Here is a 22775-nt window from a genome sequence, read left to right as displayed (position 1 = left end):
TCTAGCCAGTCAAAATGGCGGGAGGAAGAAGCTTTGTTGCTTGTAGGTTAAGTGGAAGGAGGCATATGTTTAGTCTTGACTCAGGAAAGCAAAGCACAGAGATTTAAAGTCCTTATGTTTTTACTGTAAACCTTCACACCTCAATCTGTGCTGACCATTTTATATTCTTTCACAGATTATCCAGTGGATTATTGAGAATGCAGCCACTTGTTTTACATTTGACCCCATACAGGAACTTATCATTGGTAGGTGCTTCTAGGACTGGTGTCAGGCTGGAAGTGGTGTGGGGTCTGTACACATGAGTTTGTTTGCCTAAAAATTCAGAGGTCATAAATCATTGGAGGAGAAACCCATTGGGAGGGGAATTTAAGTCAGGCTGAGTAGCCCAAGGTCACTCAGAGAACTTCATGGCTGAGAGAGAATTTGAACCATGGTCTCCCAGGGGCTGGTCCAGCTAATACACCACTCCTTCTGAGAAGCCCAAGGAAACCCATGCCGATTCTTCATATCTGATATATTCTTTGAACTCCTGGTATTTTTTGGAACAATTGCAGGAAATACGTTGACTTGGAGGTCGCCAAAAGCCTTCATTGGAATGTTCTCTCAATTTTCTCAGCTTCTTTGTACTGGAGAATGTGTCTGAAGGACAGCAAACTGGATAGCGTTTTACCATATACACCACTCCTGTACTGGAATGAGGTAAGACAAATGCAGAATTGAAGAACTTACCCTTTCTCTTCAGCTAGGATTTAATTAAGAGTCTGTACAGTGGTGCCCCGCAAGACGAATGCCTCGCAAGACGGAAAACTCGCTAGACGAAAGAGTTTTCCGTTTTGGAGGTGCTTCGCAAAACGAATTTCCTATGGGCTTGCTTCGCAAGACGAAAATGTATTGCGAGTTCCTGCGGGTTTTTCCCCCCTTCCCCCCCCTTTTCCTAAGCCGCTAAGCCGCTTATCAGCTGATCCGATAAGCCGCTAAAAGCCGCTAATAGCGCTAATCCGCTAAGCCGTCAATGGGCTTGCTTCGCAAGACGAAAAAACCGCTAGACGAAGAGACTCACGGAACGGATTCTTTTCGTCTTGCGAGGCACCACTGTAATCACTCCTCTTTAATATGGCCCCATAATTGGAAACGGGGGGTGGTATCAGGCTGCCACTGTTCCTGTGTGGGATTCAGTCACAGACCAGCAAATTTAGGTTGTGCAGTTACAGAGGATGTGTCACTCTTGCACAACAAACCCACGGCCAAAATGGGACTTCCCAAAGTTACAGGAAAATGCACTGATAAATGTGGTGTAACAGTTGGTTGACGCAAAGTTATCTAACCTCCCTTTTTTAAAAAAATAATAATTTTTATTAACTGGCCAATCACATCAAATTAAATCACATCATATAAATTCCGAATTACAAAGCCAAATTTTTAAATTTTGTTGGGGGAACCCATACTTCAAGATCCAAAGGGGAATTCAGATCATCTTCTTATTACTGCGTTAATGTCCAAATCAGTCCCAATCAGTCCAAACAAAGTTCATAATTCTATCCAGTCTTATCTTGGTGTTGCCACATCATATCTTGTTCGTATAATTTCTCTTTTTCCTTTACGATCTCTTCTGTTAGTCTCCTTAAGCCGATAGCAAGTGTAATAATCCTGTGTGGATTTCCCGTTCCTCCACTAAGTCCAGATGGTTTCCATATATCTCCTTCGTAGATAACATCACTTTATCCATCGTAAATTTTGGCATTTGTCGCTCTTAAGTCCCACCGAGGAGTTGATTCACGATATGTAAACAACTCTATTTCTCTCTTTCTCCTCCCAGACCCAAGAGCTCCCACAATGCCTCACAAAATGGCGAACGGCATTTTTTCCTGACTGCGTCACTCCAAAACTCTTAGCTTTCCAGCTTCATCTTGAAACATTGCTTTGGATCGAAAGTTTATCTCCACACAGCCTTAAATCCACAGCTTAAGTCCTTAATTTCTGACTCATTAGGGGAGGGGGATTCTTGTTAAATCACATAAAAAGGTAGAGGCAGGTTTTTCCCCCCCTCCCCCCTCAGTCATTGCCGTATCTTGACCTTCTTCTCGTATTTTATTGTTGTCTTGTTATCAGAGATCTCTTCTGTCAGCAGTATTTACTCCCCTTTTTCCTTGATGTATGTGCAATTAATCATGTCCAAATTATTTCTTTTAAAGATCATTGCAACCAGCGGCGCGAATCGGGGACGGCGTCGAGGAGTGCTGAAAATCCCACAGGAGGGCTTTGTGCCTAGTGCCCCCACCCCCACAAATTCGGGGGTGGTATAGGGCACAGCAGGCAAGGGCCGTCCCCCCATAATCCTGGGGGGGTTAAGGAGGCTAATTACCCCCATCATAGCCTCCAAATTACCTCGTGTGGGTCGGAGAGATGTTATTGTCAGCCATCTTCCGATGCGCCACCTAGTGGCCCCCCCTAACCTCCCTGCAGTTTTTTTTTGCAAACAAATTGGGATGAATGCTTAATAAGCAGGTTGTCTTGAAGCAACCTTGAGCACAGAAGAGAAGACTATTGCCCTTTTTTTTTCATAGCCTGCTATCCAAGTCTGCAGGAAAAATTGGTGCCACATCCCTAGCCTAGATTAAGACCTTGTGTTCTTGTATTTGTAGGAGATCCCTGGAATCGTATGCAGAACACACATTATCTCGCTACCTGTGTTAAAGGTATGTCTGCATAGGAGACACTTGCTAGCAGGATAGAGAGTTCCATGTTTGTGGTTTTTAGAAATACTTAGGTAGGTTTATCTGTATGTGTAATTCATCATATTTTACAAAATTGCCGCTAGGGGACACTATTGTTCCACGTTGTTTTTCAACAGTTCTATCAAATACTGTCGCATACTTGCTGCAAGAGGCAATACCTGCAAACTCTGAGACTGAATGGTGCACTAAATGCCTTAAGTATCTGGATTTTGAAATGATTCCAACATTTACGGTTTTTCACAGAATAATATCAGAATTCCACACCCTCATGGATTTTATATGGCAGATGTTTAAGCAGGAGCAGGCAGGATTCAAGGTCTATTGTTTGACTTCATATTTCCTTCAGAATCCATGTGAATGTTTCATTCAACATAATCGTTTTATGTTGTACTGATGTGAAAACGTTGAGCATGCGTTAAAATTACAAGCAAGGTCACTGCCAAATACTTCAACATGCAACTAAATTGTTGAAAATATCTGAAGATTTAGCATAACCAAACCTACTCTCAAGATTCCCCATCTTCAGGAGAAAAATGATGGTTGCATGTATTTTGTTTCAGTGTATAAACATTTGAACTTATCAGTTTTGAGGCTGTGCAACAGGTTAATGTCTGGGTGATGCAAAATTTCTCTATCACTCACTTTAAAGCTCTTTGCATTCCAAAGCTAGACTCTGCATGTCTCATTATCTTGGTTTGCTTAACTTTTGTTTATAGGAGGAAATAACTTCTCTGCTCTCTCTCTTGCTTTCTCTCTCTTAAGGTACAGAAGTGCAAAGGCTTCTGGGAAAAGCTAGGTTCAAGCTTGGAATGCTCCAGGTGTTTTGACCCACACATGTGTTTCAACAGCAAGCTGCTTAGGCTGGAACGGGATAAACTGCTTTCAGATGAGGTAAATGGATCTCAGTAATGAATATTATGGTTCAGACTTTCCATTTTGTCACAGCCAATTTATCTGTATACTGTGTTCCTCACAAGTACATTGTGCTCAAAGTGGTTCATAGAGTATAGTAACCACAATTATAATACATTACTATATAACAACCAGTGCAACAATTGCAGTTGATTTAAAAACATATCAGAAGCTTAAATTAATGTAATAGGACGTACCAGTAGACCACAAACAATATCCAATATCAATGTTGTAATCACATTAAGCAGTTCATTTAGTAGTTAATAATTCAAAGACCTAACAGTATGATACCACAACCACATCAAGCTAACAGAAAAAGAGGATATGATAAAACAAAATAGCCACAAGACACTTTAGAGAACTCAGATGTGTAAATGGATTTGCATATTGATTAAACCACACGACAATTTTTATGTGAATTGCTTGTTGGCAGAAGTAGTTTTGTAATATATGGTTGCTGTATTAGAGAAATAACGCATTTTTGCACACTCATTTCTCTTTAACTAAAAAACACCGTTTATTGGTAATTGGTTCTGTGTTCATGAAGAAAGGTTTGTCCTACAGTGAAGAAATATCTGGGCCTTGCTGTGGATTCACGCATTCACTGGTAACTTTAAATGCTCATTTAAACATCTCTTTGTCTAATCCCATTTCAGTACTCCTTTAATCTTCCATCTAGACGGGTGTGATTCAGCCTGGGGTGACCAATGTAGGCTATGCATTTTGTACACGTGGCTTCTCCTAGTCAGTGCAAGGGCTGGTTCAGGTGTAATGAGCAACCAGTTTCCCATTCTGCGAATTAGCTTGCATGAAACTCAGGTTCATGCATTTCCCACTATCCTACTGTTGTATAGCCACAAGGAGATTAGCTCTCCATTGTGTCCTAACCTAGGGTACTGTGGGTGGTTAAACTGCAGTTTGTTAGAACAAGACAGAATCAAAACATTGTGTAACATCCTTGCTTGTTCTGAGACAACAGTATAAACAAGAAGAGAGGTGGGAAGTGGGAAGGCCAAGGCAGGCTTATTCACATATCTGGAAACCATGTTTTTTGTAACATCTCGGCCAGCTCAAAGAACATTCTGGGGAGCAGAGGACCCACTTTTATTCTGGGTCACATCCACTGTATTCTGGTTTTCTGGAACTTAACTAAGAACTTCTGAAGCTGTTGCTTGCACAGTTGGAGTACATAATTTGACAATGTAGGTTTCCTGTCTTCCTTCCTTGCTTTTATTTTGACTTAAAATTCTTATTAGACATTGATAGAATAAAATTGACTGTACTGTATCTCATAATGTTCTTAATTCAAGTAATTTACACTTTGATTTAGAGAACTGAAGAGAGTACAATATATACGGAAAGCATGCTTGAAAACGCAAAGAAGTAAGTTGATTTCTGTGATGTTGCTGTTTCCAGAAAGTGAAAGACTGCATTTTAAAGGGTCTGTCTGTTTTTAGTGTGTTTGTGAAATTTAGCTGGAGAACAAGTTGCAGATGCCTCCAAAAAACACTTTGGCTCCTCATGGCGAACAGTCAATGGTCCATTGGTGACTTCAAAGGGTGTGGGTTTCTGCTATCAGGTTAAGCAGGGACACCATCTTGTTGGGACTGAGTTATGTTGGGCTCTCCCCAAAATTTGATCCCATCACTCATCTACCCTGTGACACATGCCACCACCGCTCCCATGTGCAACAAAAGTTGGTGCCTGTGATGTTGAGTGTCCACCCCTCTTCACTTTTATCAGCACTGGCTTTTATGTTGGACTTCACAGTGTGCTGGTAGAGATCCGTGTGACAACTGCTTCTGTATATTCTGACTGAGGCAGGCATCACCTGACACAGAAAGGCCACCCTCCCTGTCATTTTCAGGCTGCCCCCAAGACAAAACAGCATGCCTTGCAGTACTGGAGTATCCGTGGCAGGATTTTTAAGTGTTCCTGGACCACCTGGGGGAAAGCAAGGGATTGGCTCTGTTGTATAGAAGCCTAGTTAATTATGGTAGCAGTATCATTATTTCAAATAAAAATATGGATGGATAGAATGAGGAGTGGTTATTCTGTAGCATATAATAAGCTTTACTGGGCATTAACTAGTGGCATATAAACCAGCTGTTTGAGACTATTTTCCATTTCGAAGTTTCCATTTTGAAGAAATGCTCCAGTTTTGTGTTATTAGTATTCACTTAGTTATCCAGGTTTGGTGTGTGATATAATTCAAGCCTTATCCTGTTTTGATTTGCATTTTTGCAAGCTTCCGCCTGTTCTATTTGTTGGTGTGTGAGCATCTGCTCTTGGGTTTTCATTTCTTTCTGTAGCAGAGTTCCTTTTACAGAAAAGTTTCCCTGCATCTTTTAATTCTTTGCAGCAGCAGCATTCCAGCTGTCTCTTAGTGAAATTCCCATTACAGGAATAAACACCATTTGGTTCTGTTTCTCAGAGTCTTTATTATTTACAAAACATTACACTGGTCATTAATAAAGAACAAAAACAAATAAAGCAACATAATTTATTTCTCTTTTTAGCTGTCCGGCCAGAGACCTAATCCTGACTCATTCAGGATGTCTTGCTGGACACTATTTTCAGTTTCTGTCGTGTTTTCATTTCAGAAATCAGTGGTTGTTGTGTAGATTGTGTCTGTTTTCTACATATGTTTGAGCAGTTCCCCCTTTGAAGCACATTAGTAACATTTTTCTTTTCACTTAGAGTGTTTTCCAGCCTGAATAAATGGAACACAGGTAAGACTAGTATTCCCTGACGCTGAATGGCTACAAATAGTGATATTATATTCCTTCCCAGTGTTCCCTATAGACTGACATTTTTATCATACAGGCAACTCCCAATTTACATGGGGGTTACATTCCACACTGTCACATGTGTAACGGAAATCATGTATATTGGGAGTACTTTGGAGAGTCCTATTAGCTTGCAAGGAGACTCCATAGAGGGGCTTTGTTGAGGCTGCTGAGCCTCCCTGCCTAACAGCCAACATGCGGAATAGTGCAGCACCACCCCCACCCCCGCTTCCCTGCATGTCAGCTGAGCGGGTCAAGGAAGCCAAGCTGCCCAGCTTGTGTGGCTTGCACAACTGACATGCAGGGAAGTGGCTGTGGCGGCTGCGCTACTCCGCATCTCAGCTATTAAGCGGGGAGGCTCAGCAGCTCCACAAAGCCTTGCTGCTCCTCTGGCTCATGACGAGCCCCCCCCCCCCCAGCCCAAACAGGATGTCTACTTTGGGCTCTGGGGAGGCTATTCAGGGTGCTCCCCATTTCCAGAATCTGCTTCCAGGTTCCTGGCACCACGTGTGTGTATGTAAATGGTGAGTTGCCTGGTACTGTGAATCACACAGATTTGCTGAAGACAAAGTAAGTGTGTGGGGGGCATTTAATTAAAATGCAAGAACGCTGATAGTTACACATAACTTAGAGGTACCATTTGGAAGTACCAAAGTCCTGTCTCAAGGCATCTGCAAGTTAATTCCCATTCAGTTTGGGGGCCTAAAACATGGGCTGAACTGCTCATTGTGCTTAAAGAAGCAAAGTGGCAAGTAAGCAATGTTTTGCTTCTAGAATCCCAACCTACACGCCAATAATCATTTGTTCTCCTCTTCAAGGATCCTGTGCATGCTGTGAGCTATGAATGTCAACTTCAGAACAAAGAGCATTTTATGTTATTTCCCCTGATTTCTCTGGATCTGCGGGCTCTAAAGGGCTTGTGGTGGTTAGAGGGGCCTCTTAGATACTACCAGCCTGTTCCTATGTTATGCTTCTCAGAACTCACTTCAAGTTTTCTCAGGCTTGGTGCAAAGGCAACCCTCAGCTGAGCTTGCCTTACATAGCCATGCATGGATATTTTAAAAAATTGATAAGAAATTTATTTCCTTATGGAGAAAGACCATCACTCAGTGGTTGAGAACATACTTTGCTCGTAAATGGTCCTGGCTTCAGTCGCCAACATTGAAGGATCCCTCTTCTCCATTCCTGGCAAGCTATAGATGCATCAATGATCTGACTCAGTTTAAGGCAGTTTCTGTGTTCCCTGATTATCAAAACGCAGACAGCAAGCTGGCACTACATTCAGAAGATGCTCAAACATGTGCCCTGTTACCCAGAAGACTCTGATGTATAGCATAGTCCCTGAATAACAACAACATAATACGGCTTCTCCTTCTCTTGTCTAATTTCAGAAGAAAATATGGTTCCTCTCTTCCAGGAAGAAGATTACCAGCAACGGTTGCTAACAGGACTGGTATGTGCTGGCAATAGGTGGCACAAGTTGTTTAAGAAAGGATATTGGAAAGTGTAAATGCAAATGTTAGCTTTCAACTTCTTCATGAAGCTCTGTTTTCTTTGGTCAGCAAAACTACTATACAGAAATGCTCACACATTTCCTCAGGTTGAATTTTTCATTGTGCACACTGACCCCTCTCGCTCTCCAGGCTTCAGGAAGCTTTCCGCAAGCCGTGGGAGAGCTGTGAAGTCGCGCAGCTCTCTCACGGCTTGCGGAGAGCTTGCCTGCACCCAGAAGTTGGGGGCACGCTGAGCTCAGCACGCCCCAGGTTTCGGGCTTCGCGCAGCTCTCCGCTAGCCGTGGGAGAGCTGTGCGAAGTCGCGCAGCTCTCCCGCGGTTAGCGGAGAGCTTGCCTGCACCCAGAATCTTGGGGGGGGGGAAATAATTTTTTCCCCTTTATTTCCCCCCCAAAAAACTAGGTGCACCCTATGGGTCGGTGCGCCCTATGGGGCAAAAAATACAGTAATCTTCTGATGTTGAATATGAGCTTTTGGACTGCTGAGAAAATACCATGTAATACCCACTGGCAACCTCCTACTAAGGCCCTCTCTGTATAGAAGGCTCTAGACCCCAATTTTCACTTATGGAATTTACATAATAAGTGGGAGTATGGGTTGCATGTGCAGAAAATAAATTAGTTCACTTATTGTTTCCATGTCGTAGGTATGCGTGGAGGTCGCAGGAATACATGATAGTCAGAAAGCTCATAAACCCATGTTTTTCTGTACTTATACAGCATAAGATCATACAATGGGTGGGGGGAGAGGAACGCATTAATTCATGCACCATGCTGTTGTGAGTCACATGACTTCAAGTGCTGCATCTGAACTCACCACAGATATCTTGTGATCCTACTGGACTTATTTTGTTTTGGGATATTTTTGTATCCAATTTCTTTTAGTGCTGCATTTGAAAAAGTATATCCCAAAGATTTTAATAAAACGCACATTGCCATATTTGTAAATTATTTTTTGTTGAGGATTTTCATTAATGGTAATGAATTAAACAAAATAACGGTAATGAAAACAAAGAAAAGAAATACAACAAAGAACAACATTGAACCAGGAATAATTAATGTGAGACAAAGCATAAAAAGGACCATGGATCATAGAGTCCTAGATCATAGAATTGTAGAGTTGCAAGTGACCTCGAGGGTTGTCGCAATCCCCCATCCAATTACTACTTGTGGCTAAGGCATAGACAATTGTTTGCTTTATAAAACTAATCTTAACTGCCTAGGATTACCCCTCCTCTTGTTCTCCTCTTTAATATTAGAATTGTAAGTTACTGTTTTGTATTTTCAGATGGTAGCACAGTTGAAAGATCATCTCACAAGGCACCTGCAGCATGTTGGCAAAAAGAAGATTGACCAAATAGCTGTGGATTATGTTTCGAAATCGGTCGGTTCTTTTTATGTATCTATGTATAAAAGTAAAACAATGTTTTACAGCAAGACATCATTTTGTCCCTTTAGAATGTGTGTGTTGCTGTCAGGCCTCACCATTTAGCCAGTGAAACTATTTCCCCCAAACAGCACTCACCTGCCCTGCACTCAACATCCCGTGTGATGGAGAAGCAACAGGATGGGCACCAGCCCCTGTAGAAAGCCGGGGAGCATCATCTGATGGGCAGGAGAGCTCAGTCCTGCTTGGTTTGGCTGCACCAGACAGTTCCCTATAGGGAACTTATTGGCGCACCCAAACGTTGTGGAGAAAGCAGGATTGAACTCTCTGTTTAGCAGCTCATGTGTGGGGAATTCACTCCTCCTTGGTTCAGGTGCGTTGGCAAGCTGTTTGACCACATTGGCTGGGCCACCAACTCTACCCAGAAAGCTGCTTTCACATTACGGCACATGTTGTTGGTCCAATTACAGCGTAGACCTGTGAATGTTACTCGGAAATCTCAGATAAGTTTCCTTCGAGTTCAGTAGCGCTTATTCTAAAGTAATTGTTCATAGAACTGGTCCCCTGCAGAGCAATCCCTAAGCATGTTTACTCAGAATTAAACTATACTTTGCTTAATGAGGTTTCAGCCATAGTAAATGATTTTATTCTGCTTAATTGTAGTGATGACTGGTGAATAATTTTGTGAGAATTTTGAGAATAAGTTAGAAAATTGGAAAGTCTTGTACATAAGAATTCAAATATTTTCGAAAATTATGTGGTTTTGGTAGAAATGATTTAAAGGATTAAGTAAAAATGAATTGAAAGAGAGAACGTAAAATTACAATATATTAAAACAAATTATTAAGATAAAAACAAGGTCGGAAGGATTTGCTGAAATAATAATTTGAACTAGAATACAAAGATGGGAGGTGTGAGGAGGTCAAGGAAATAAGTAAAGGAAGAAAGTTATGTAAAGGTTTAATCTGTTCTTTTTTTAAAAATGATTGTATTTTTTTGTATTTTTTCTGTCTTTTTTATTTTTCTTTTTTCTTTTTTTCTTTTTGTAATTTTTAAAATTCTGAATAAATATTATTATTTTTTAAAAAAAGAATTCAAATATTTTCCCCTCCCCTTTCTAGCTGGATCTAATATGCTTGATAATGGAAAATGTTTGGAAGAAATCTAGTCTTGGTCCCTGGATCTTCTCATGGTAAGTAATTATTTTCCATTAAGTCACAGTAAGTTCAATAAAAAAGAGAACCCCCATAGTGATAAGACAAAAGCTGAAAAGAGTGTTGTGTTTTTTCTTTGGGGTGGTGAGATTGTGTCATGATTACCTGACTCCACAATGCTAAGAACATTGATCAGAGCTTTATATGCATAAAGGTCTATTTAATCTTTTGTTATGGCCTGTGACAAATTCATTCAACATATTCAACAATACATAGTTCTATTTATGAAACGCCACAAAATGTAATTACAGTGGTGCCCCGCAAGACGAATGCCTCGCAAGACGGAAAACTCGCTAGACGAAAGAGTTTTCCGTTTTGGAGGTGCTTCGCAAAACGAATTTCCTGTGGGCTTGCTTCGCAAGACGAAAATGTCTTGCGAGTTCCTGCGGGTTCCCCCCCCCCCTTTTCTAAGCCGCTTATCCGCTAAGCCGATAAGACGCTAAAAGCCGCTAAACCGCTAATAGTGCTAATCCGCTAAGCTGTCAATGGGCTTGCTTCGCAAGACGAAAAAACCGCTAGACAAAGAGACTCGCGGAACGGATTCTTTTCGTCTTGCGAGGCACCACTGTATGCTACAACTGTTGCTGTAATTTGTAGACTGTAATGCTTATGTTCCAGTTTAAGCATCAGAAGGGTCATTTTAGACATAGCATTCCTTACTACGTAATACATGGTTTGTGAGGTCAGAAATGGGTGTCAAGTCTTCTATTGTATTAAGGGAAACTGAGGCACTTTTGTTACAGGTCGGTAGCCGTGTTGGTCTGCCGTAGTTGAAACAAAATAAAAAAAAATCCTTCCAGTAGCACCTTAAATGGTTTTATTATACTCTTTCCTGGGAATACTTGTCAATGAAGAGTAGGCTAAAAGTATTTTAGATGCATAAACAAGTTTGCAAACTCCTTCACCCTTTGCTTCATTGTCTTGCACACTGGCTTTGACATGGAGATTCTGACCTAATGTCCCAGCTAGTAAACTGATATTAAATTAAATCAGAGATCCCTGTTTTGGAAAAACTGGTTAACAAAGCAGGTTCTCCAGATTGCAGCTGGCTTGCAAGAGGAGGGGTGAGCATATGGGATATGAAGCTGGACTATGATTAATGAAAGGAGTTCAGGGAAGTATGTGAATTTGCCGTTCTTACATTCCATGCTCTTCTTATCTTTTATGCAGTAGGCAGGAAGGAAGATTGGATGAGATGGTCGTATTCTGTATCATGTGTCAGATTCTACAGGCCACCAGTGGAATGTGCATGCCTTTGCCTCCTGGTAAGTCCTAGGGCAGTCAAGCTATGTGTTCCATTCATTTAGGCAGGGAGAGCCAAAATGCTGTACAGTGGTGCCCCGCAAGACGAATGCCTCGCAAGACGAAAAACCCGCTAGACGGAAGGGTTTTCCGTTTTGGAGGCGCTTCGCAAAACGAATTTCCCTATGGGCTTGCTTTGCAAGACGAAATGTCTTGCGAGTTTTTCCGACTTTTTCCCCCTCCCCCCCCTTTTTCTAAGCCGCTAATCCGCTTATCTGCTAAACTGATAAGCCGCTAAAAGCCGCTAAACCGCTAATAGCGCTAATCCGCTAAGCTGTCAATGGGCTTGCTTCGCAAGACGAAAGAACCGCTAGACGAAGAGAATTGCGGAACGGATTCTTTTCGTCTTGCGAGGCACCACTGTACTAATTATGGTCAGTACTGGACTGGAGACCTGCATTTGAAGTTCCCGCTCAACTGTGAAGCTGATCATCTGAACTTTGGGCCAGTCTCTCTCTCTCTCTCTCTCTCTCTCTCTCTCTCTCTCTCACACACACACACACACACACACCCTGACATATCTCCATGGGGTTGTTGTCAGAGTGTAATTTTGTAGGAGTGAAAAGCCATGGGTACCCCACCCTCAGCTTCTTGTAGGAAAGGGAGAAATATAGCGCCCGTTTGTGGAGGCTAGCTTTCTTCAGTCCCCACGTGTGTCTGTATACTGAGGAAACTTTAAATACTGAGTTTTTAATATTGGTTGTTTAGTACAGTGGTACCTCAGGTTGAGTACTTAATTCGTTCCGGAGGTCCGTACTTAACCTGAAACTGTTCTTAACCTGAAGCACCACTTTAGCTAATGGGGCTTCCTGCTGCCGCCGTGCCGCCGGAGCACGATTTCTGTTCTCATCCTGAAGCAAAGTTCTTAACCTGAAGCACTATTTCTGGGTTAGCGGAGTCTGTAACCTGAAGCGTATGTAACCTGAAGCGTATGTAACCCGAGGTACCACTGTACAATAATTTATATCTTGCCCTTCAGGATACAGATCCTACCAAGGCAGTCATAAAATCCCAATAAAAAACTGTAAGTCAGCATCTTCCCTACCAGGCAGTTGCAAGAGGAGACTCTGTGGGGCAGGCAGAGCTGGAACGGATGCTTGGCACTACCTTTGCTTCCTCCTGTGCCCCCCACCCCCCCCCCCCAGCCGCCTTCATGTCAAGATAAGGGGTTCTTATCTAGCGGTACAAAAAATCAAAACTAACAGGCGAGCATTGATTTGAATTTGTCCTATGCCATCATCCACACACCATTATAAGAAATATTCCTGGTGTACAAATAATGTTGGCAAATTGCAACCCCATGGAGGTGGTGAATGCTGCTTCCATAACCAATTCACCTTCATGAGCCACTGGGCGAATCTTATTCTGAGCAGGAAAGATTCAGAGGAGTTATCCACGGAAGGAGGAATTGTCCTTATGATGTTGACTACACTGTAGCTTTCTGAGAAGCCGCTCTGGAGGAATTTCCTAACACTGATCTGTACCCATGCTGCTTGGCAGTTTCCCAAAACAGCAAGGGGTTTCTCATCTGACCCAATAGACTTGGGCTGGTTTTCAATCCAATAAAGAATGTTTTTTTGCCAGATGACTTGGCTAATCACCTTGTCACTTGTGTGGCCATTAGAGTAATGGTGTAACCCGTTACTTATTTTTACTCAGAGTTGATCCATTGAAATTAACAGACATGACTAAATTAGGATTAATTTCAGTAGGTTTGCTTAGTCGAACCTCACCCAGCAGTTCTGAATAGGGTGTTTGCTTTGCTTTTGCTTTTGCTGAGGAATATTTCTCTCTCTCTCAAACTGCAGGATTTCATACTCTGCATATAGCGCTGGGCATCCAATGTCTCCCTTTGCATGCACTCTTGCATTACATTGACCATGGAGTGCTACATTTGACGGAGAAGTGCGTAATGAAACTTTTGAAAGGTAAGATGGATTTTCCATATCCCATCATTAACTATTTGCTAGCAGCTCTGAATAGAACACTAGAACCGTAACAACTGTTCTTTGGAAATTAAGTCTCCCTCTCCTACGCGAAAGCGATGGAAGCTGGCATCACGCCATGCCCTAGTATGTAGATTTGTTATTTGGGATGGCATGCAGGAGAGAGTCTTGAATTTCCACTGCCACATACATAGCACAAACTTCAGTATGAAATGAGGCCTGCATGTCTCTCTCTCTCTCTCTCTCTCTCTCTCTCTCTCTCTCTCTCTGTGTGTAAATAAATAAATATATGCCCATATAAGTGGGTCTGTGTTTTTTTTTTTAAAAAAGAGGATGTGTACCAAAAAGAGTTGGATTTTGGTTCACATTAAACTTTCCAGAGGGGCAGGACATGAGACTAAGATTCATTCCAGTCTTTCACTTCTCTTCATACTCTTGTGTTTATAGCATTGATAGAGAGATGGTCGGAAGGGTAGCATAAACAGAAGTGTCTTGCCGTCTTGCCTCACCTCTCATAGATTGTGGTCCACGAAAGTTTATGCCTCATTAATTTGTTATTCTTTTAAGATGCCACAAGACATTTTATGTTATCTCTGTAACATTTAAGTTCAATTCAAATATTTCAGCTGCAACAAAGAACTTCGTAAATTGTGGGCAGAAATATTTGATTTTACTGAATTCATGCTGATAGAAGAGCGTAGAAAGGAGAAAATTTTGTGTTAGAATGGTATTCAGCTGGTATTTATTAGGGGAGGAGGCATGGTTCCGACAACCATGAAACATCTAAGTTGACTGAACTAATCATCTGTTCCGCCTTGGAAGTGTGGGCTTCTAAACTGTGAAACAGCCTGGAGGGACTGGTGTTTTGGTTCCTCATTAGGATTTTGAAGAAGTTTGGTTAACAAAATTCTCTCCTGAACAAATTCACTCTCGTTAATGGTTGTGTTTTGCCATGATAAAGAGATGCTATGATTTGTAGAAAGAGCAAATATTCCAGTTTTTAAAAGCTTTATGTTTTATTATTCTGAAGGTCATCATACTTAAAGTGTTTGCATCGGACCAGAACTGTATGTGATGATGATCGAAACGGCACCCTCTTATTTCTGTAATTTGTTCTTTAAGGAAATGTGTGACATCATGTGATTACATCATGTGTTTTTCCCTTAAACATTATGGGTTGCTGCTGGAGAAATGCACAGCCAATAGGTTGCAGCACATGTTTTTGCAGCTACACACTACAGGGAGAGCAGATGTACTTTTTCAGTGTCAACTGCGTTTGGCATTTAAGAAGCAGTTGTTTCAATGTAACTGGACTTTGTTTTTCTTTTTTCTTTAACTTTTTCTTGTAGTTGTATAAAAATTTGGTCCCAGCCACTTAACTTGAAAGTATTATTTTAATAAAAAGGTAAAGGTAAAGGTACCCCTGACCGTTAGGTCCAGTCACAGACGACTCTGGGGTTACGCGCTCATCTCGCTCTATAGGCTGAGGGAGCCAGTGTTTGTCCGCAGACAACTTCTGGGTCATGTGGCCAGCATGACTAAGCCACTTCTGGCGAACCAGAGCAGCGCACGGAAACGCCGCTTACCTTCCCACCAGAGTGGTACCTATTTATCTACTTGCAGTTTTTGGGCATGCTTTCAAACTGCTAGGTGGGCAGGAGCTGGGACCGAACAACAGGAGCTCAGCCCGTTGCGGGGATTCGAACTGCCGACCTTCCAGTCGGCAAGCCCTAGGCTCTGTGGTTTAGACCACAGCGCTACCTGCTTCCCTTGTTTTAATAGTAATGCACAAATAGGGTTATATATTAGAAAGGCTATTGTAAAATCCTGTGTTCTTGAATTCATGGTAATATGCAATCAGGCAATTACATTAAAATTATATTTGAGAGCGGATTTGCTCAAACTTATTTAGATCGTGAGCTAAGGTAACTGAGATTTAAAACGTTGGTTTAATAAGTTGTCTTGCTTACAAGCTGTTTTGAGGGGGGCAGGGTTGATAGCAAAGGACAAATATACATTTGGATATGAATATACATTAATAAAATCACCATTAAGACACATTCTGCATACTGTCCTCAGTGCGATTCAGGGCCATCTTTTCTTAAAGAAGTGGAGGGTATTCTTTAGCCAGCACGACACTACATGAAAATCTGGATCAGTTTTCTATATAAATCTGGTTTATTTGCGGCACAGGCTTGGGTGTTCTGTTTGTTTTGAAGCTATGCCTTGGTTTCCACCCTTTTGAAAAGCTAAGCTCTAGTTCTTTGTAGCTAAAGCTCCAGATACTCTGGGATGAAACCAGTTTTCTGGATAACTTCAATTGGACGCCTGGGTTGGGTACAGAGACTGACTTGGCTGCCCTGTATGAAGGAAGATCTGTGTTGGGATACAGACAAAGGAATGTGATGTTGTTGGTTTTATTTGATTTTGCAGCAGCATTTGATACTATCAACCATGTTACCCTCCTGGTTCGGCTGCCCAAGCTAGGAGGGAGATTTAATACCTTGTAGGAGTTCTGCTTCTGTTAACGTGCTTCCCCTACTTGGATAAGATTAATTGGTTAATTTTCACGAAGGAAAAACCGTGCAAGTTTGATGGTCTCTTTTATTGTTTAGAATTCTTGGTTGTAAGTGTAATTTTTAATCCTCTTTCATTCCGAAAGTCTTACTGAGTGAAATATGTCTATGTGTGTTCATAATGCAAGTCACATTCTTTCTCGCTACTTTTATATGATAGTTGTAATTATCACTGCTGAGTGAATACTATATACAGGCTGAGTGAATACAGGTGGGGTCCAGAGCCTGCCTTGCCCCACTTTCCTCATTGGGAGCAGTCCTACAGAGGACTAAGCAGGGAAGGGCTGGTTGCAAAAAAATAAGGTTCTGCTATGGCTGGCGGTGTCAGCCCCAAAGAGGCTGACACCAAAGGGACACTCAGGATATTGATATAGGCTGTTGTAAGCCAGGGACTGTGGGGAGACAGTTCTATAACCCTCGCCCATTGTGACAGCCTGGCATGCTGGGAATCTGAGGTGAGAGAGACACATAATGGATGTTTCCCCCAGTTCCAGTCACCACACAGAGGCATCTTAAGGTCCAAAATAGTTTACTACTACAGAAGATAAGGCTTCAGTAATACAATTCCAGACAGTGATATGTGCATACAGCTTGTAGGCTTTGTAGCTACAGATACAGATATATACAAGAACAAAGTGTCTCTGTTGTTCCAGCACTTCAAGACATAACACACATGCACAACGCTCATGCTTCCAGTCAGACTCGCCCACTTCACAAGACTGACTCCAGCACTGTAGCACAAGACCCCAGACCCACTGATGTGCCTCCATCACTTAGATAGGTGGCACTGGGCTGTTGCCATAGCAACTGGCTTGGCTAACCATGCACCTGTTGGCTTACCTTATTGATGGGGTGATTTGTTCTCATGAAGGAAATTAACCTCTTCCTCCATGTCCATTTCCTCCAACAGGGTAGAGGGTCAGTTTGGTTTGGTGGGATTCCCCCTTGAGTGATAGACAAAGAGAGAACTGTTGAAGTGGACATTGTTTTCCTCATGACTGTGTGGGATGTGCCCCCTACTGGGATTTAGTTTATTATCTGTGGCCCCATTCTTCTAGTTTTATGTGGTGATATTGAATGAATTTACTGAAATTTGTCTGGGTGGGCAGGTAGCAGGGGGTGCAAAAATGCTACAGTGATCCAGAGCCCACAGGCACAACATTGTATGAAATTTGTATATGCTAATTTATATGCATATATGCATATCGAGAAACAATTACTAGAACTCTATTTCATGAAAGGCAAGCTAGTTAATTTTCCTGTCCTAATCACCAGATAATATCTTCACATGTCATCCAGATCTGTTCAATTAATTACCCCATTACCCACAATTAATTTTCTGTCTTAATCCTCCTCCAAAATCAAATTCTCTTCAGTTACCTCCATTTATCACATCATTATCCCTCTAAATTGAATGAAATTCAGTTCAAAATAAGCAGGAGGCACATCATGGTTCCCTTTGGGTGGTGGGAGGTGGATCTGTACTGAGGTGAGGTGGTTACTGCTGCTCGCCATAGCTGTCAAGGGTCCCTTATTTGAAGGGACAGTCCCTTATTCCAGCGCCATGTCCCGCTGCTCTCCCTTATTGATGGATGTCCCTTAAATGTCCCTTAAATTTCAAAGGAAGCAGCTCCTCTCCCTCCCTCCCTGCCGGCCAGGGAGGAGGGAGGCTCCAACTGTGTTGCTTGGCTGTATTGCTCACTCAGTAAGAAGTCTAAGAACGACTGGGGGGGGGGGTAGAGCTTGCATGCCTTGTGTGTGGCTAGTTAATGCAAGCTGAGGTGGTTTTTGAATGCGGGACGCCATTTTGTTGCACGTGCTGCTGCAAACTTTGCAGTGCAAAGCCAGGCTGGGGAGCCATCTTAAGTTGAGGCTGCATAGGCCTTGTGGTGCATGTGATTCATATTCTATTCAGTTGAACCTCTGGTTACAAAGTTGGTTGGACAGTGTTCTCGAAGCTACCAGCATGAGTTTGACCAGACTGCAGGAGGACAGGAAGACTGGAGTGCCTGGAACAGGTGAGGCTGCAGGTCCCTTATTTTGGCTGCTGGTCCCTTATTTTCAAGGCTGCTGGTCCCTTATTTTCAAATCTGTAAGTTGACAGCTATGCTGCTCGCTCAGAATTTTTAAAACCTTGCTGAAGCCAAAAAAGCTGCACCTCATGCGCTGTGATCCAAAACCACAAATGCTTCCATTTCCTCACAGAACTCTAGTCCAATGGTTGCCATTCATTTGATTTTGAACTGATTTTAGAATGAATTGATTTTAGAATGCTGTATTACTTTACTGTTGTTAGCCTCTCTGAGCCTGGCTTTGGCTGGGGAGGGTGGGATATAAATAAATTATTATTATTATTATTATTATTATTATTATTATTATTATTATTATTATTTGCGTAAAAATGGCTGTAAAAAAGAAAGGAAAAGCTTGCATAAGGGAATAGGATGTGATTAATTTTTTAAGTTAGTGCCACTTGGAGTAAATGTAGCTGAATGAGGATTTGTATAGTCAGTGACCTTTTTCCTTTCTTTTTATCGTATCCTTTTGTTTTCAGAGCTGGATAACACCGAAAAGAATGAAAAGCTCAAACTGAGTATCCTTATAAGGCTTCCTGAGGTAACTGTGTGATTTGTTTCGTATTAAATCTGTTTGTGGGGAACATATGTGTTTATTGATGAAGTCAGCCGTCCTACTTTTATTCCATTAAAAGGTTAACAATTTCCCAATTTGGGAAGGGGGCTTAGAGGAGAGTGATCTGAATAACTGTAAAATAGCCACTTGTAGAATGTGTGTCAAAAGCTTATCATGGTTTAAGGTTGGCACCTTACTGCTATAAGGTAATGAGAAAACAACATTAAGTCCTGGTAATTAGCTTTTAACAGGGGAAATGTTTTAAAATGGCATGGACTGAAAGCCAGACAGTGTTGTCTCTGGCCACTGATTTACTTCCGCAGAGCCAGTGAGACAGGATCTTCATTTGAACGTAAGTCAAGCCAAGATTTAGTGTGGACAACCAAGGCGAGATTGTGACCACTTTGCTTCTCTCCGGTGGCTGCACTGAGCTCAGCCACCAGTCAGCTTTGTAACTTTGTACGCTGTCTGAACTTGGGCTTGTAGTTTTGCATTCCTTTTCTATAGGCTGCCATGTCTATTTCAAGAAACAAGAAGGGCTAATTGAACTTCCTTACAGAAAGGGGTTCTTTATTTGGCTGCATGGCAAAAACAAAGCTGGTTCTGTCCTTGCTACATTTTGTTTTAGGGAGTGGAAGGAGTCCACTGAATGGCATTCCTTCAGGGGCTGCAGTGTTGCATCTTAAATCCTCATCAGCCTTAGGGTCAGAACTCTTCAATTACACTTCAATTTAGGTTTGGAGCCAGAACTAATATTACTTTGCCTCTTTTGTTGTATGTAGCTTATTAGGAACATTAATCTTTTGTCCCTTTTTGACACTTGTCTCTTGATTCAGTTGCCCTGGTGATTTTATTGGTGAATTGGTAGGGAAGAAGCCGTTATACAAAAAGTAACAAAAGCAGGATGCAGCTACCTGGCATTTAACAGGGCAGAGCTTTGTGGGATGGAAGCAGGACCATTGCAGACCCTCTGCTAGGCTGCATTTGACCTTTTGGGCACTAGCTGAAGAATTCTGGAGTCTAAAGAATGCTGTTGACCACATTGTACAAGCAGGGTTTTCACTATGGTGGAGAAAGCACGTCATTTGCTTTTAGAGCTACAGTGGTGCCTCGCAAGACGAAATTAATCTGTTCCGTGAGGCTCTTCGTATAGCGGTTTTTTCGTCTTGCGAAGCAAGCCCATTGACAGCTTAGCGGATTAGCGCTATTAGCGGTTTAGCGGCTTTTAGCGATCAGCTGTTAAGCGGCTTATCAGCGGATCAGCTAATAAGCGGCTTAGCGGCTTAGAAAAAGGGGGGAAAACCCGCAGGAACTCGCAAGACATTTTCGTCTTGCAAAGCAAGCCCATAGGGAAATTCGTTTTGCGAAGCGCCTCCAAAACGGAAAACCCTTTCGTCTAGCGGGTTTTCCGTCTTGCGAGGCGTTCGTCTTGCGGGGCGCCACTGTACATTTCTTGTAGCTTGATTCAACTGGTTCGTGTCCTACCTCCCGATCAGGAGAAAGCAAGCTTGCTCCATCTTCCATGTGGCAGCCTTTAGATGGCTATCATGAAGCCTACATCTGAAATTGTGGCTTGTGCTATTATTGTTTATTAATAATTATTATTTGGGCAGAATAAGACTGCAGTCCTAACCCCAGTTACTTAGGAGTAAACACCATTGAACTTGGTGTGACTCATATCTGAGTAGATGTGGTTTAGGACTGGACTGCAGTATAAATTAATCATCACCCAAAAAGGAACAGATCACTGCTGCATTGCCCTTTAGATATCTAACCTTATTTTATTTTGTCTTATAGGCAACTGGTCGTAAGGTTAGTCAACTCTGGAATCACCCTGTAAGCACCAACAGTATTGCAAGGAACTATGTTAAACTCTTGCTTGAGAAACTCAGCAGTAAACAGGTAAGTATCCTGGGATTAAACCTCAACTTGAAGTTGTTGTAATTCTTGTCCACATGGAAATTTGCAAACCTCCATTCGCTTGAGTGGCACTGGAGCACCAGATTAGAAGTTTGGGAGACAGGAGTGTCTGAGTCTAAATGGCGTAGCAGGAAAGCAGGGAAGAGAGATGAGGGGATCTGCATAAATTGAGTCTTAGAAGTTGAAGGGCTTTTCTGTTATTCCTAGTATTAATCCAATACTTAAAATGCATTTTCCTTCACAGTACAGTATGCTAGTTATGGAGAGTTTGTCACCGCAAATAGAGTTTCTTCCGCTTAACTACTTGGTCAATATGCTGGCAGAGGTGGAGAGTCAAGGTAACTATACTCCTGCAGTTTTCTATTCAAGTTCCTTGATTGCTTAAAAACGCATCTTATCTTGCTATTGCCATGTTGTTCTGTGGTTCACATGCACCTTGCTGGAATATAGAATTATTAAGCCCAATTTGCAGCTTCCTTAATGCTAATTAGTGGCAAAATTATCCTCCCCTCTCCTCCAAAAAACCACATTTTTATTGAATGTTGGTTACATATAAATACACCGGAAAAGCAGGTAAGCAACAAAACAAAACTATTGTGGTACGCTTGTTAAGCACTTTATAAAATTCATCAGTGCCTGATGCACCTCACACATTTCAGATGAAGAAGAAGAGTTTGGATTTGATATCCCGCCTTTCACTCCCTTTAAGGAGTCTCAAAGCGGCTAACTTTCTCCTTTCCCTTCCTCCCCCACAACAAACACTCTGTGAGGTGAGTGGGGCTGAAAGACTTCAAAGAAGTGTGACTAGCCCAAGGTCACCCAGCAGCTGCATGTGGAGGAGCGGAGACACGAACCCGGTTCCCCAGATTACGAGACTACCGCTCTTAACCAGTACACCACACTGGCACTGTGTCTGCTGAGAAGCTCCTTCCACATCACACTGGTTACTTACAGAACCTCACCTTCCTCTTTCACGTCTGCTGCCATGAAAAGCAACCATTGTGCTGCATGTGATGAGATTCCCAAATGCCAGCTGTGTGACACGAGTGGGGTTTTTTTTAGGAGTGCTAAAAAACAAATTGTGCTTTTTCCGCATTCGTATCCACCAGCGTTAACTATAAGCCTCTCAAATTCACGCCCTTCGTATCCTTCCTAGGATGGATGACTTCTACGGCACAGGAAAACATGAATGCCAGATGTGTGGAAGAGTTGGCACTGAAGCACACGACTCTGCTCTTAGGTCTTTAGTGAAACTTAACGAAAGCAACCTTCTTACCTCAGCTGCATCTCAGCCTTGCTATGTCTGCTAGTGACATGTACTGATTCAGGAGAAATACTGAAACTTCCGCTGACTACTTAGAGTTCAGTATAATGACTTTCTCATTGTCGCCACGTATTATTAGTAATGGGATACATGCCAAAGTGGGTGTGCCCAAAATGCAGTGACTTTCAGGTACCTACATGGAATTACGAACTTATGCTTATTTTGCCTGCTACTCCAGTTCAGATTCTGGCAAATAAATTCTGAATATGGAGTAACTATATAACAGATCAAAAAGAAACTGGCAGCTGTTGTACACTGATGTATAAGGGGATCCATTTATGAACTTGGGAAGTATGAATAAAATAGCTCTCTGTAAATAATGGGAATAAATGTATAATTTTGAAACTTAATATATCCTTGCTTATGTAAAATGTCATCTTTCTTTTGTATATTTTGCTACAATCGCATGAAACTTCTCCAAGGCAACTAAATTTCAACTGGGGCATATTTATATCTGTATTCTCCCTTAGCAATCAGTGGGTATGATCCACTTTTAAGTTAAGCATCATTAAAGCTTGTTGATATTGA

General features: G+C 42.0%; 1 protein-coding gene across 2 annotated transcripts in view; it reads left to right on the top strand.

Moving 5' to 3' along the window:
* Window positions 1-22775, top strand: part of GSAP (gamma-secretase activating protein) — a 52266-nt gene extending 29491 nt beyond the window's left edge. For both annotated transcript variants that reach the window (XM_079993617.1, XM_079993618.1), the window contains exons 17-31: window positions 176-245; window positions 617-699; window positions 2643-2696; window positions 3498-3626; window positions 4978-5030; window positions 6348-6379; window positions 7828-7889; window positions 9236-9331; window positions 10456-10526; window positions 11719-11813; window positions 13659-13778; window positions 18927-18988; window positions 20801-20905; window positions 21168-21261; window positions 22080-22775. In XM_079993617.1, the coding sequence (XP_079849743.1) occupies window positions 176-245; window positions 617-699; window positions 2643-2696; window positions 3498-3626; window positions 4978-5030; window positions 6348-6379; window positions 7828-7889; window positions 9236-9331; window positions 10456-10526; window positions 11719-11813; window positions 13659-13778; window positions 18927-18988; window positions 20801-20905; window positions 21168-21261; window positions 22080-22171 (1218 nt within the window). In that variant the 3' untranslated portion in view covers window positions 22172-22775. The remainder of the gene's footprint in view (window positions 1-175; window positions 246-616; window positions 700-2642; window positions 2697-3497; window positions 3627-4977; window positions 5031-6347; window positions 6380-7827; window positions 7890-9235; window positions 9332-10455; window positions 10527-11718; window positions 11814-13658; window positions 13779-18926; window positions 18989-20800; window positions 20906-21167; window positions 21262-22079) is intronic.

This window comes from Podarcis cretensis, assembly GCF_951804945.1.
Source record: "Podarcis cretensis genome assembly, chromosome: 10".
Classification (NCBI taxonomy): Eukaryota; Metazoa; Chordata; class Lepidosauria; order Squamata; family Lacertidae; genus Podarcis; species Podarcis cretensis.
The sequence above is the reverse complement of the archived record's forward strand: the minus strand, read 5'-3'. Positions and strand labels throughout refer to the sequence as shown.